This window comes from Centropristis striata, chromosome 13 (assembly GCF_030273125.1).
Source record: "Centropristis striata isolate RG_2023a ecotype Rhode Island chromosome 13, C.striata_1.0, whole genome shotgun sequence".
Classification (NCBI taxonomy): Eukaryota; Metazoa; Chordata; class Actinopteri; order Perciformes; family Serranidae; genus Centropristis; species Centropristis striata.
Window position 1 is genome coordinate 37,206,837 of NC_081529.1, and position 16,820 is coordinate 37,223,656.

At 40.3% G+C, this 16,820-nt stretch overlaps 1 protein-coding gene across 1 annotated transcript; it reads left to right on the forward strand.

The window, feature by feature from the left end:
* Positions 1–4,438: 4,438 nt before the first annotated feature.
* Positions 4,439–16,267, forward strand: LOC131983204 (NLR family CARD domain-containing protein 3-like). The gene is made up of 7 exons (XM_059347880.1): positions 4,439–4,709; positions 5,203–6,994; positions 7,085–7,258; positions 7,424–7,585; positions 15,124–15,170; positions 15,365–15,725; positions 15,804–16,267. The coding sequence occupies exons 1-7, from the start codon at positions 4,439–4,441 to the stop codon at positions 15,967–15,969; spliced, it is 2,973 nt and encodes a 990-aa protein (XP_059203863.1). The 3' UTR covers positions 15,970–16,267.
* Positions 16,268–16,820: the final 553 nt, after the last annotated feature.

The window sequence follows — 16,820 nt, forward strand, 5'->3', positions numbered from 1 at the left end:
CACCCTCTACCATTCCGCCATCCGATTTGCCACAAACGCTCCCTTCAACACACATCACTGCACGCTATACTCTCTGGTCCACTGGCCTTCACTTCACACCCGTCGAAACATGCATTGGTTTACTTTTATTTACAAAACCCTTCTTGGTCTTACACCCCCCTATCTGCATCACCTATTGCACCCTTTGTCTGTCACACACAATACCCGGTCCTCACTCTACATCAAATTAAAAATACCAAAAACCTCCACCTCCATTGGTCTCGCATCCTTTCAATCGGCTGCTGCCGTTGACTGGAATGCTCTGCAAAAAACCCTCAAACTGGACCAGCTCATCTCCATCCCTGCCTTCAAAGCTGCTCTCTCAGACATTCTCACTGACTCCTGCAACTGTTTTTCTACCATGTAATACCACCTCACCATTTTTTCTCCATATTTCTTTTGTTGACTGCTGTTCGTCTGTCTGTCTGTCTGTGTTATTGTTGTAATTTTATATATATGTGTGTGTGTATATATATATATATTTTGTTATCTGTTATTGTTGTTACTGTTGTTGTTGCGTTTTTACGATCCTTGCTGTGTTTTACTCCCTAGCCCACCTCCCCTTCCCTCAAGTGGCCCTTGTCGCTTGTCAGGCCGCCATTGTAAATATAATTTGTTCTTAATGACCTGCCTGGTTAAATATAGGTGAATGAATGAATGAATGAATGATTTGGTGAAATGAATATAAAGGTAAATATATATTCAAATAAATCAAAAACAGAAATATAATTTTTTCACATGTAATCTATGAATTCATTTCTTAATTTATTTTTAATATTAATATTTGTACATTTAATGGCATATTAATTAATTAATTATTTAATTAATTAATTAATTATTAATCATTTATCATTGACAGAAGACGGATAAATTACATATTTATGAATAAAAAAATATTAGAAGCAAATGCAGGAAATCATGAATTAATAAAGTTTGATGACGTGAAATTTCTGTTGAAATTCACAGTATTTTAAATTAACTATTATATGTTTCATTTTATTTATTGATTTGTGATTCTTTTTTTTATTTTTTAAAAATCTAGAAGTTTTTCAAATGAATTTAAAAAGCTGGAACAGTTGATGCTGGTCTCTGGGTGTGTCCCAGCTGAGCCCAGTAGCAGTATAAAGGTGAGTCCTCATTGGGAGAGGACAGGTCCAGACCTCTCATGGTCTGTGTCTCCATCTGGTGGTTGGATGTCTCTGTTGCACCTCTCAGGAACATGTGTGAAGGTCTGACTCTGTTGTTGCACTGATCCAGAGTAATAATAGTAATTTATCATAAACATAGCTGGAAACATTGAAAGTAAACTTGGAACAAACCAACTAAAGTTCCTTAATCTTGGGAAGCTGAGTGGTCACATGACTTCAATGATTCCAGTCACATGATCTCTCTCCACATTACATAACAAAAAATGACTTGCTATAGTATGACTTTTGTTTGTGCGGGTCATCCCATAATATGGTGTTTTTCTGTCATTTCTGGCCATGTTATGCTCTAATATGTATCAATAGATTATATTTGACCCATTTTAAGCATTTTAAAATTTTACCCTTTTTGCCAAAAAAAAAGACATGTTATAGTAGGACTTTAGTCTGAGGGTGTAATTTTTGAACATCTCATAATATGTTTTTTTATTGTTATTTCTGCAAAAGCCACCCTACTTCACACATCAACAGAGTATAATAGGACGATTTTGAGAGTTTTGGATCATTTGAAAATTTTATGGCTTTTCCCCCCAAAAAATGACATATGAGTTTTCTGTTTTTGTCCAATTTTTGGACATCCAATAATATGGTGTTTTTCTGTCATTTCTGGCCATATTGTGCTCTAAAATGTATCAACAGACTAAAATTGACCCATTTGATGTATTTTTAGGCATTTTAAAATTTGACCATTTTTGACAGAAACATTGAGCGTACCTTTACAACATGAATGGTGCCCCGTTTACAATTATCCATAAATGTATTTTCGGACATCCTAAATTCCCTACAACACCATCCTCATGAATACTGTCCTCACACACACTGTCTTCATAAACGCCATAGGAAAGAACTGTCACATAGCGACCCATAGAGACCAATGTTCTTGTTAAAACTGGAGACAATCACATTTTCCACATACACACACTGTCCTAATACACACCTTCGGTAAACATGCTGTCCTTAAATATCTTCTATTTGAGCAGACATAGTCCTTACAAACAATTTCCTAATACAGCATGTGCATCACAGATGTAATAATAATGAATATTAATAATAATTAAGAAGAGAATGATTTGTCCCATTTTGTATGTAAGATTTTCCTTGTAGGAACATAAAAGTCACTGAGTATAAACTGTAATATGAGACCTTTATTGTCCAGCTGATAATGTTTAATACGCTCTGTTAATTTTTGACTTGAGTTCACTCCAAAGTTTAGAGCTGCTCTGTCATCATATTTCCTTAAAGAACACTTGAGTTTGAAGACAAGTTGAGAGAGTTGAGACTGTGTGTGAATCTACAGACCTTTGAAAAGCTCCTGCTGTCAGTTACATGTTTGTTCTTTCTCTGGTTGGTTTGAATTCATTTCACCTTCACTCGTCAGCGTGATGCAGATTATTTTCGCCATCAGAAGGTAACGTAACGACAGTTTTCATCCTGTTTGTGTCAGTGTGAGTTAAAGTGATCTGATAACAGTAGAGATGATGCTGGTAGTGATGTGTTCTGTTGCTCTGTTGACTGAACTGCTGGAAAGAATGAAACACAAGTGGGAACAAGATCGTTTAGTTTGATGAAGATGAAATTCAGCCTGTTGGTTAATCACACTGAGTGACCAGAAAAACAGAAGCACCTCTGTGAAGTTTGAGTTTTGACAATAATTTGAACCTTTGAGTTTTTAGGCTTTTTTTCTGTTTTTAACAGTTTTAACTTTGTGTTTGTAAACGTTTTTCTTGTCAGTTGTGTGTGCCATTAGTGTTACTGTTGGAAAAGTTTTATTGTCCTATCAAAGGTCACCACAAACTGACAAACATTTTTACAACCAGTGCCACTCAGTGATGGATGTTCAGAGTCTGAAGCTGGTGGGTGGTTAGAGATTAACAGGTAATAAAATATCATAAAATATGATACAGGAAGGAATCTCTGATAATGTTTCTATTGATCATTTAACAAGGCTGAGAGCTGTAGCAACTCAAATATTGTTTATCATCTATATTATATTCTATTGTGAATTATAATCAATCAATCAATCACCTTCTGACGTACGCTCGTTTGATAAATGAGGGCCATTATGAATCAAGGTTCAAGGCTCGAATAATTCAACCATAAAATCATGGAAACTTTTATCTGACGTCCTTATCATCCAATACTGGTTAAAGTGCAAAAGTCACACCAAGATAAAGTCACAAAATAACATTAAATATGATACGACTGTAGCAACAATATAAGAAAATAACAGACAAATAATACAGAGATGCTTATATTCATATGTAAACCATGTAAAATTGTGTTTAAAACTTATAATTTATTATTGATTTGCTGTTAGAACAGCTAATTTGATTCCAGAGGAATATGAAGCCTCCCAGATTCATCAACTCAATCAGCGAAAACAAAACAAAAAAATCCTTGAGAAGGGTGTTTAAGTTGTTCCAAATGTTAAATGTTTTTATGGTTCTGTTTGGACACTCTGTTAAAATGGAAAACATCAACAGTGACTTGAAACCTTGTTTTTGGTTTGAACAGCCACCATCCACCTGACCTCTGACCTACAACTTTCATATGATACAAAGTCAGATGAACAGATCTCTCTCATTAGTCCGGTACAGTTTAGTGTCCTGACAAAGCTGACAGATACTATCATTGAGTCAGTATCTTCTGTGTAAAGTAAATGAGAATTTTTGTTTTCTTTGCTTTGGTGACAGATTCTCTATTTACATGAAGACTTCCTGTGGTTTTAAAAAATATATATTTTAGATAAAGCCTGGCATTTATTTTGACAGATATTAATCATCCCTTTTCATCTGCTCATCTGGGGCCGGGTCGCAGGGGCAGCAGTCCTATCAGGGCATTCCAGGTGTCCCTCTCCCCAGCCACAACGTCCAGCTCCTCCTGGACCCCGAGGCGTTTCCAGGCCAGGAGAGAGATATAATCCCTCCACCGTGTTTTGGGTCTTCCCCGGGGCCTCCTACCAGTTGGACGTGCCCAGAACTCCTCTAACGGGAGGCAACCAGAAGGATCCTTACCAGATGCCCAAACCACCTCAGCTGGCTTCTTTTGACGTGAAGGAGCAGCAAAAGTGTCGGGTGCAGTGTAAGTGGGCGTGGCTCTGGGGACTTATAAAACTGTCTTCATCATAACTCAATCTATATTTTTAAGTTGACAATTTCTTTTTGGCATTTTTTGGATCTTTCCAGGGAGAAAAAATGGCGACACCTCAAGAGGTCCTCTTCAGAACTTTAGAAGATTTGGGAGCTGAGGACTTTGAAAAATTCAAGTGGTTCCTGCAGGGGGCGCTGGAAGGCCTCCAAGCAATCCCAAAGAGTCGACTGGAGGATGCAAACCGCATGAAAACCATAGATCAGATGTTTCAGACCTACAGTATAAACACGATTAAAGTGACCAGAAAAGTTTTAGTGAAGATAAACCAGAATGAACTAGTGAAGAAATTATCAAACACCTCCTTCGAACCTGAAGGTAAGTCAGAATCATTATTATTCTAAAAATGGACGTAACAAAGATTGAAGTTGTAGATTACAGAGACTTTAGCAAACATGAGGTGTGCAGTTAACGTCTCTCTGATCTACAAATATAGACACGTTTGTTGTGTTGCACTTTGGATTATAGAACAAGCAACAAAAAACATAACCAGCAGAGAAAGAAAATTAAAGTCTCTCAGAGAACAAAAATGATGAACCAAAGGCAGACAATCCTATTTTTGGTTGATTCTAGCTGTTTTAAATGTGCACACACTTAAGTCTGTATGTTTGTTTGGACAATATTACTTCCCTCGACTGGACTCGATCTGGACTGGTCTCTGGTTTCACCTTTTCAGGACCTACTGTAGTTATCAATCGAGCTGAACAGATTTCATACATGAACAAATGTGAACACTTGTTAGAAGGTTCGAGTTCATGACTCTCATTCACTGTAACAACCCCTCATTGGTTTCATTGTTCTCTTCATTCAGAGATTCTTGCTGAGTGCCAGAGAAAAATCAAATCCAAATTACAAAAGAAGCTCCAGTCTGTGTTTGAGGGGATCACTAAAAAAGGAAACCAGACTCTTCTGAATCAGATCTACACAGAGATCTACATCTTAAAGGAAGAAACTGCAGAGATCAATGATCAACATGAGGTCAGACAGATTGAAACAGCATCCAGGAAACCAGACAGACCAGAAACAACAATCAGACAAGAAGACATCTTTAAAGCCTCACCTGGAAGAGATAAACAAGTAAGAAGAGTGCTGACAAAGGGAGTGGCTGGCATTGGGAAAACAGTCTTAACACAGAAGTTCACTCTGGACTGGGCTGAAGACAAAACCAACCAGGACATCCACTTCACATTTCCATTCACTTTTAGAGAGCTGAATGTACTGAAAGAGAGAAAGTTCAGCTTGGTGGAACTTATTCATCACTTCTTTCCTGAAATCAAAGCAGCAGGAATCTGCAGGTTTGAAGAGTTCCACGTTGTGTTGATCTTTGACGGTCTGGATGAGTGTCGACTTCCTCTGGACTTCTTCAGCTCTGAGGTCCTGACTGATGTCACAGAGTCCACCTCAGTGGATGTGCTGCTGACAAACCTCATCAGGGGGCAACTGCTTCCCTCTGCTCGCCTCTGGATAACCGCACGACCTGCAGCAGCCAATCAGATCCCTGTTGACTGTCTTGACATGGTGACAGAGGTCAGAGGGTTCACTGACCCTCAGAAGGAGGAGTACTTCAGGAAGAGATTCAGAGATGAGGAGCAGGCCGGCAGAATCATCTCCCACATCAAGACATCACGAAGCCTCCACATCATGTGCCACATCCCAATCTTCTGCTGGATCTCTGCTAAAGTTCTGGAGAAGCTGTTGAAAACCAGAGAGGGAGGAGAGCTGCCCAAGACCTTGACTGAGATGTACATCCACTTCCTGGTGGTTCAGTCCAAACGGACAAACGTCAAGTATCATGGAAAATTTGAGAGAGATCCACACTGGAGTCCAGAGAGCAGGAAGATGATTGAATCTCTGGGAAAACTGGCTTTTGATCAGCTGCAGAAAGGAAACCTGATCTTCTATGACTCAGACCTGACAGAGTGTGACATCGATATCACAGCAGCCTCAGTATACTCAGGAGTGTTCACACAGGTCTTTAGAGAGGAGAGTGAACTGTACGAGGGCAGGGTGTTCTGCTTCATCCATCTGAGTGTTCAGGAGTTTCTGGCTGCTCTTCATGTCCATCTGACCTTCATCGAGTCTGGAGTCAATCTGATGGCAGAAGCAAGATGGTGGTCCAAAGTCGTCGGAGACAAACCTAAACTAAAACATCTCTACCAGAGTGCAGTGGACAAGGCCTTACAGAGTCCAAATGGACACCTGGACTTGTTCCTCCGCTTCCTCCTGGGTCTTTCTCTGGAGACCAATCAGAACCTCCTACGAGATCTGCTGACACAGACAGGAAGCAGCTCAGAGACAAATCAGAAAACAGTCCAGTACATCAAGAAGAAGCTCAGGAAGAATCTGTCTGCAGAGAGAAGCATCAACCTGTTCCACTGTCTGAATGAACTGAATGATCGTTCTCTAGTGGAGGAGATCCAACAGTCCCTGAGATCAGGAAGTCTCTCTTCAGATAAACTGTCTCCTGCTCAGTGGTCAGCTCTGGTCTTCATCTTACTGTCATCAGAAACAGATCTGGACGTGTTTGACCTGAAGAAATACTCTGCTTCAGAGGAGGCTCTTCTGAGGCTGCTGCCAGTGGTCAAAGCCTCCAACAAAGCTCTGTGAGTGGCTATATGAACAACATGAAACATGCTTTCTGTAATTCAAGACAATTAAATAATTATCTGATGTTCATCTTTTTTCCTCTCCAGGTTAACTGGCTGTAAGCTCTCAGAGAGAAGCTGTGAAGCTCTGTCCTCAGTCCTCAGCTCCCAGTCCTCTAGTCTGAGAGACCTGGACCTGAGTAACAATGACCTGCAGGATTCAGGAGTGAAGCTTCTGTCTGATGGACTGAAGAGTCCACTTTGTGAACTGAAAACCCTCAGGTCAGTATTCATTATCATTCACAGTTGATAATTTAAATCCTTTAAGTCCAATTTAAATGTATCTCATGTTATCTTCATGTTAGTGAAGATGGGCAACTTCTGTCGTGTTTTCCTGCTGAGATAGTGTTCTTAAACCCTGTATTTATGTTATCTCCGTAATTCCAGTCTGTCAGGCTGTCTGATCTCAGAGGAAGGCTGTTCTTCTCTGGCCTCAGCTCTGAGGTCCAACCCCTCCCATCTGAGAGAGCTGGACCTGAGCTACAATCATCCAGGAGACTCAGGAGTGAAGCTGCTAGAGGATCCACGCTGCAGACTGGACACTCTTAGGTATGGACAGACAGACAGACAGACAGACAGACAGACACTCTCAGGTATGGACAGACAGACAGACATTCTCAGGTATGGACACAGTACAATAAGGTCAAACAAAACAATTGGCAGAAAATAAAATATCATACAGCAGTTTTACCGTAAACGTCTTCATTTAAATACTAAATTTAGAAAAACCTTGAAAAATCAAAATCAAAAGTAAAAACAGTTAGCATTAAACATAAAAACATCATTATGATTTTAATGAAATATATATATATAAAAAGCTGTTCTATTGTATATATTGTTTGCTCCAAGGGTATTCCTTCACTGTTTGGGTTCCAGTTACAGCTACCACTGTAGTCCAGCTTTATTTCTCATATGCATCATAACAGAGAAGCAATCTCATTAAATCATGAACCCTTTGATCCACAAAACCCCTGGCAGCTTTGACAAGCCAAAATACCCCAAATCATATCCAGAGACTGTAAAAACAACATTATTAGTCAGATTTCCTATGGTCCTTGAATGAATCATGTGTGATGAACTCTTCTGTCAGAAACAGAAACCAAACAGAAAACTTTATGTCATTGTCTGTTAACTTTAAAAGTGTTGCTGTAATTTTCACCTGGAAATAAAATCATTTTTTTATGTAGAATTCTCAAGTGAAGTCAGTTTTTTTTATTAAAACCAAAGTTAATGGAGGGCTTCCGTTGATGGTGTGTTAGGGTAGACATGCAGAGGAGAGCTCCCGAGCAAAGTCCGTTTTATTTCTAAATTTACACCTGTAAAGTGTGCATAAACTGACATCGACGACCTCCCTCTGCTAAACTCCCGTTCGAGATGTCGGACAAAGGCAGAAAAGACAAAACTTCAACCAGAAGCACTGAAGAGGGATGCGCACAATGGCGGGAGAGCAGCTAACGCTAGCCATGTTGGTGACTGAGCTTGAAAACAACCAGATTAACATCCCAGAAGAGCTGACAAACCTAATCAAGACATCACTTTTGCGGATTCAGACAACATTGGAAGTTGTTAAACTCCAAGTTGAGTCGTACTAAGTTCGTTTTAACAAAGTGGAGGACACACTCACAGACCACCCGAGCTGGAAACCTCCATGGCAGAGCTGAAGGCCACCGTGCGGGACCTCACGAAGGAAAACAGCGGTTTAAGGGACATGTTGGACGGGTATGAAAATAGGCAGAGGCGTTTGAATCTCAGGGTCCTCGGAGTTGTGGAGGACAGCGAGCAGGGACAATGTCGACTGAAGTTCATGTCTGAACCTTTGGTCAAGGTGCTGTATGACGAAAGCCTCTCAAAACCCCCGGAGCTGGAAAGATGCCACAGAGCGCTGATGCCTAAACCGAGCCTCAACACACCCTTGCAGCCATTTATTCTCTGCTTCCACCACTTTCAGGAGAGAGAGCGTGTCTTTCAACTGGCAATAAATAAGTGCCAACTCTTTTATGAGAGCAAGAAAATCCTTATTTTCCCAAATCTGAGCTCTGCTGGCGGCCAAACCCAGCACCTACAAGAGGGTAGAATCACATTTTTTTGAGAAGGGGATCAAGTTCGGCCTGCAATACCCTGCAATGCTTTTGGTTTACTTTGAGGGATCTCAGCACTCACTCGGCACTGCCTCCCCAGCAGACTGCAGCATAAAACAACACACTACCACCACAGACTGATAAAACATCTGCAGCATCTTACTACAGATGTCAAGAGATCTGAGCTTCAAGAAGAAAAAGAGGCGGCTCTGCCCCTTTTTGTAGAGAGCATCTTTGTTTAGTGACCAGTCCATCCTAATATCCAGGTATACACCTTGATACTTAGAACTTGGCACCACCTCCATGTCCACCCCACAGGTATTCACTGGCTGAAGGGGGGGCTTGAACCTATGGAAATATATGATAATTTCCTTAGTCTTTGAGTTGTTCAGGATGAGATAGTTCTTGTGATTCCAGTCACTGAAGACTTTTATCAGATCCCTATATTCAGATTCCTGTCCATTCCTGATACACACCACAATAGCAATGTCGTCCGAGTACTTCTACATGTGGTAGGACTCAGAGTCCTCCAGATGAGCAAGGGCATGTTGAAGCATGTAGAGGACAGCATCATTCACTCCCATGTGTTGTTTGTATGCAGACTGCAGGGGGTCGAGTTTGTCTTTGACTTCAGCTCTCAGTAGGCATCGAATCAGCCGCTCCAAGGTCTTCATGATGTGAGAAGTGAGGGCTTCTGGTCTGTAGTCATTAAGTTCAGCTGGACATTTTAGTTTCGGTACCGGCACAACACAGGAAATTTTCCACAGTGCCGGCACATGCCCCAACTGTAGACTAAGATTGAAGATCTTGTGGAGAGGTTGACACAGTTGGGCAGCACAGTCTTTGAGCAGCCTTGGACACACACCATCTCTGCCTTCCCAGAGCAAAGTCTTTCCAGTTCCAACCTCACCCCCATCTCTGTGACGGACAAGGGTGGAGGCTCAGGTGTAAGGGGGGGTGGATGCTGCTTTGGAGATGTACACATATAGAAGAAGAGGAGGAGGAGGAGGAGGAGGAAGAGAATCAACATTTGAATTGGGTGAGGCCGCTGCATTGAATCTGTTGAAGAACAGGTTGAGTTCATCAGCTCTTTATACATCACCCGCCACTGGCTGTCTTTTCTTGTTGTTGTAATCAGAGATGGTGTTGATTCCTCTCCACATTTCACGGATTTTGCTGTTCTGTAGATTTCTCTCCAGTTTCTTCTTCTTTTCCACCTTTGCCATCTTTAGTCTCTTCTTCAATTTATTTTGTACTTGTTTGAGCCGTGCTTCATCATCTCTAAAGCTGCCTTCTTCTCATTGAGGATTGCCTTTAAATCACTAGTAATCCAAGGGTTGTTATTGTGGAAGCAGCGTACAGTCCTTGTAGGTATGACAAACTGTGTAAATCCAGTCAGGTGGGAGGAGAGGGAAACATGGTTGAAGTATCCTGATATTATCAAGAATGCTTCTGGGTGTTTAGTCTGTATCCTAGCAACGAGGTCAATTAGAACTTCACATGGAACTTCAGCAGTTGCCTTGGGTGGAATGTATACAAGTATTGTTATGATATGACTGAACTCTCTTGGTACATAATATGGTCTCATACTAACTGCCAATAATTCAATGTCTGGACAGAACATCTTCTCCTTGACAGTAACATGTGCAGGACTGCACCATCTCTGGTTCACAAATAAAGCCAAGCCCCCACCTTTTTTCTTGCCACTAGCTTTAGCATCTCTGTCTGATCTTACGAGAGTGAAACCAGGTAGATCCATATTGGAGTCTGAGATGTTTTGATTCAACCACGTTTCCGTAAAACACAAGAGACTACACTCACGGTATACTTCCTGAGTGTTCACCAATATCTCCAGTTGACATTCCCCATGATGACTGATGGCAGAAAAGGCTTATGTCTCCATTTCCGAGCCTTACTTTTGCACCAGCACGGCAACCTCGAAAACACCTCTTCAACTCAGCTGGAATAGGGTGATGGTGTCCTCCAGACTTGCTCCGTTTCAATGAAAAAACCTCCTCTCTTTAATAAACTCATCTCTCCACAGAAGTATCCATCAAAAATATTATAAAAATACATACAAACTTAGCAAATTTGAGCAAAATCAGAGAGCTACCAAACTATGCTGCTCCACCATGAAGCACATTCCGGATTTTTTTATTTTTTTTTATAAGAAGTGTTATTCAGAATTTGGACCAATAGTATCATATACAAAAACTATGATGAATCTAGAGAAATATGTGGACTACAAATCAAAATGGCATAAACACTCCCTTATTTGGTAAATGGTAAATGGGGTGCAATTATATAGCGCTTTTATCCAAAGAGCTTTACACTACACACTACACTCATTCACCCATTCACACACACATTCATACTGGTGCCTGAGGCTACCAGGGCACACTGGTGCCACCTGCCACCATTGGGAATTCATTCACACACCGATAAACGCAGCATTGGGAGAAATTTACACATTTATATACAGGTGGCGAACCCTTCATTTCACAACTGTGGGCTCAACATGGCATCTGGTCATTGGGAGATATCTTATGTCAAAACTCAATTTAAGATTTTCCTGATCTGATGTCCCAGTTTGGTATCCCAAGAAATTCACAGTTCCTCTACTTTAGGGTAAGGTCAGCACTTCATTCACTCTAGGTTCCCTGGGGCCTGAATTGAGGACTCACCCTATAGTATCTCTCATGGTAAGGGCACCCCAAAAGAAAACAGTCTGCTTTATTTATAGCAATCTCATTTCATACACCTCTACAGAATTACCCGGTTATAGATCATGGGAGGCATATATATCTGTAACTGTAATCACATAAAGTGACCTGTGTGTGTGTGTGTGTGTGTGTGTGTGTGTGTGTGTGTGTGTGTCTGTGTGTGTGTGTGTGTCTGGTTCTCTCTTTCTGTGAGAGATGGATGAAAGGCTTTGGGGTCGAGCAGAGCAATCAAAGGAATTAACTGCTGCTGTAGAATGTTCCACCACAGTGACAGCAGCAGAGGTGGACAGACTGGAATTTCTGGCCTCGAACAGAAAGCATTTTTGGCAAAACCATAATACCTATCATTGATCCGACTTCATTTGAGCGTCCTGAGTTCTTCCTGAACAGCTACATATGTTTTTTGTGAAAAAAATTAAGAAATAGCTTTGTAAGAGCGATCTTAAATATGCTTTTCTACAGAAATCTTCCAGCGTTTTTAATATGGGACCCAATGAGGCTGTTGGTGCGTGTTGGTGGCGCATCTGTGCATCCTACGCCCAAACTATAACTCTGACAGCTTTACCAGAGGATTGAACAAATTTTCCTACGTTTCTATGTATAAATTATTTCTGTAGAGTGGAATTTGCGGCCTGGAGCGCAGTTTTCAAATTTATTTTTTGACAATTTTTTCTCTCCCTCTACACTCTGGCGATGATGTCACACTGTGACATGAACATTCTCCAAAAATGATCATGGTCATTGAACAGGAATTGATAAAAAACTATATGACCTATCGAAACGTGGATTAAGACACCAAGACTTGTGTCAACTGTTTAAAGTTTAAATGGAGTCTCTAAGTGAAATTATGCCGGAGAAGTAGACGTTTGAAAATCTCCAATTATTGTTCTTTTTCGCTCATTTTTTATCGGCTGTCCCATTCACTTCAATGCAAAATTTTTCAGTTTTCGTATTCCGTAGAGAAAAGTAATAGCACACCGATCCCGATCAAACTGCACGTTTTGATATATAATTTGACAAATTATATACTAGTAGCGGGACGGAATTTTGTCCGGAAGAGGAAGAAGAAAAAATCCACAGTATAACAATAGTGCTTGGTGCGATTGCCCCGTGCCCCTAATAATTCGTTTGTGACTCAACTATGCGTCTTCAAGTTTGAGTCTCTCATTCATTTGTCCCGTGACAGCTGTTGAGGCTCAGCCACATGGCTGTGGGATGAGCAGTAAGCACAGTGGTTCGTTCATCATCGGGGATTCATACCGATCGCTCTTCTGTTCTTTTGTCACGTGACAGCTACCTAGTCACTGTAGAGAATCTAAATGGTTTGTTCACAATACATAACAATGCTGATCAGCATCCCAGTGGTCCCAGTACTGTACAGTCCCTGGTTTCCACATGGTTTGAATTGGTTGTGACATTATACTTTGTCAACTGAAGCAAATCGTGTTGCCTTCAGTGTTTGAGAACCGCACTTTTTTCTTACATTGGCCTCAAGAGGGCTACAGCGCTGCACTAGTTAAAATGAACGAAATTGAAAAAGATTAGTTCAGTTTACCATCAGAGAGTCAGTGATCCGAGCCCAGCGCATTAACAGAGAGAAAAGATGGCTGCCACCCGGGGTTTCTCCCTTCTCTCCCTCCTTTTCAATCCCAATCCCTAGTTGCCTCAATGATGCCTGAAGACACAACATACCACGTACACCAGCAGCAGCCACACTGATGACACAGGTCCAAGGCCAAGAAACAGAGCAAAAGACCCCACACTGGGTCCAGACCACTGGTCCAAACCACTGAGTCCAGAAAACTGGTCCATACCACTGGTCCAAACCACTGGGTCCAGACCACTGGGTCTGGACCACTGGTCCAGACCACTGAGTCCAGACCACTGGTCCACACCACTGGTCCAAACCACTTATCCAAACCACTGGTCCAGACCACTGGTCCAAACCACTGAGTCCAGAAAACTGGTCCAGACCGCTGGGCCAAACCACTGGGTCCAGACCGCTGGGTCCAGACCAAGGTTATTATAGTTAACGAAAACTAACAAAATAACGAAAACTAGAATTGAAAAAACATTTTCGTTAACTGAAATAAAAATAAAAACTAGAGTTTTTAAAAAAACGATAACTAACTGAAACTGTATTTCGTGGTTACAAAACTAACTAAAATTAACTAAAATTATAGTGGAAATGTCCTTAGTTTTCGTTTTTGTCAACTTTTTTCATTCATAATTCAGTGTTTCTATTTGAACATGCAACACATGGTGAATATGTTTACTGAGACTGGGATGTTTACACTAGAACCAAAATTCAAAACAGTTAATAACCTTATTGGGGCTGAGATGATAAACCAAAGGAAATAAAGGCAAAATGTATTATGACCACTTTGAATCTGGCACCCAACACATAGCCCATTACAAAAAAACTAAAACTAACATTAAAACTAATAAAAACTAAACTAAAACTAAGCATTTTCAAAAACTAAAAACTAAACTAAAACTAGAAAACTCACTCTAAAAACTAACTAAAACTAACTGAATTTGAAAACAAAAATTCACAACGAAATTAAAACTAAAACTAATGAAAAATCCAAAACTATTATAACCTTGGTCCAGACCACTGGGTCCAGACCGCTAGGTCCAGGCCACTGGGTCCAGACCACTGAGTCCAGAATTTAAGTCAGCTTTATTTACAAAGTGCACCGTGACAAATAACAACAGGAGGAAATAGACATTTAACAGAAATACGAAGAAGAATTTCACGATCGCAGGGTGAATTTATTTTGGATTGTTTTCATGATAAATGATGAATGATGAAGTCTAAACATGTTTTGCTTTGTCACCATTAAAAAATCAAAACAGCACAGAGTTTTATCAGCTCCAGGCATCGATACAACAGTCTCATATCAGTTCTCAGACTCAGACGTGTCGACTTCACGCTGACTCAAATTTACGTACACGAGCTGAGAGCAGACTGACATCTGATCGTACCCTCCGCTCACGTCCACATTGATAAATGCCGAGGCTTGTAGAAATGATCTTACGCCCACTTTACGCTCACTTTCTGTTATACGGTCATTTGATAAATGAGGGCCATGGTGTTTTATTATGAGGGAGGACAGTTCAGTGGTGACTGAGCTCTTAATATTTATACATCACATTATCTTTTTGAAGAGTTTCAGCCTGTTTCTCTGTCACACTGACAAACTGAGGAGCTCTGCTTCATGTTGAACAGCAGTTAGGACTCATGTTGGATAGAAAATCATTCTGACTGTGTTTCTTCCTCCAGGGTGGACCATGGTGGAGAGCACAGGTTAACACCTGGTGTGAGGAAGTGTAAGTGTGGATTACATTTGACTAATGAAGACAAACAGCTTTAAATACAAAGTTAATAGTTATGATATTTATCAACATGTGTCATCATTAAACTTTATAGAAATGAACAACATGAGGACACAAAGAAGGAATAAACCCTTCAGATGTGTCTGATGATAAACTGCTGCTGTGTTGTGTCTTTTTCTCTCCATCAGATTTCTGTCAACTCACACTGGACACAAACACAGTAAACAGATACCTCAAACTGTCTGAGAACAACAGGAAGGTGACACATGTTGAAGAGGATCAGTCATATCCTGATCATCCAGAGAGATTTGACTCCTGTTATCAGCTGCTGTGTAGAGATGGTCTGACTGGTCGCTGTTACTGGGAGGTCGAGTGGAGAGGACATGTTGATGTAGCAGTGAGTTACAGAGGAATCAGCAGGAAAGGAGGCAGTAAAGACTGTGGGTTTGGAAGAAATGATCAGTCCTGGAGACTGTGGTGCTCTAATGATGGTTACTCTGTCAGGCACAATAACATTAGAACAGACCTCTCCTCCTCCTCCTCCTCCTTGTTCTCCTCCTCCTCCTCCTCCTCCTCCTCCTCCTCCTTGTTCTCCTCCTCCTCCTCCTCCTCCTCCTCCTCTGGTAGAGTAGGAGTGTATGTGGACTGTCCTGCTGGCTCTCTGTCCTTCTACAGAGTCTCCTCTGACTCACTGATCCACCTCCACACCTTCAACACCACATTCACTGAACCTCTTTATCCTGGGTTTATGGTCTTGTTCTCTGGTTCCTCAGCGTCTCTGTGTGTTCTGTAGGACGGAGACGACTTCCTGTCCTGTGGTCTGAATGTTGGATGAAGCTTCACTTTCTTTAACATTTGATTCTCTGATTGTTTCTTTAATGTCTCAAATGTTTTCTTCTTATAAACAGTGTAATGATCTCAGGGCTGAACAGTGATTTTCTCTTGAATCCAGTTTTTTTTGGAGCAGCGTCTTGTAGCTGCTAATGTCTGTCGTGATTGATCTCAATAAAGGTTTAAAGACTCACGAGAACAGCAGCTTCTAACAAATGTAAATCTGATTCTGTTTTAAAGAGGAATAAAGACATTACCTTCACAATCCAGAGTCATTTTCTTATTTGAAAACCAGATGTCGTCTTATATTTATCTTCAGGATTTCCTGATTTATGAAATGATAAAAGTCAAAAACTTTAAATTAAATTTGTCAACACAATAAATTAATAACAGTGAAATTTGATTTCTCCAATATTCAGATTTATGTCCTGGAAATAGAAGCATAATATTTATTTGAATATATTTAAGTTCACACCTCATCTGCATATTTAAACATCACATTTCAGAAAACTTTAAAGACACAAAATAATTGTTTGTAAGTCAGTAATCAGCTGGATGGAGACAGCAGCAGCCAAAACCAATAATAATAACAATAATAATAATAAATTAATGAATTAATCTTTGCGCGATTAAATTTAACAAAATAATCTTTTTTTTATGTTGGCATTAATTTATTGATGATGCAACATACAGTTAATTTTTTATTTGTTTCAATTTTAGATGTATTTATTTTTAAATTAATTGCATTAAAAATTAATCTAAATAAATAAATAAAAGACAATTATATGAAAATAATTTTGTGAAATATATATA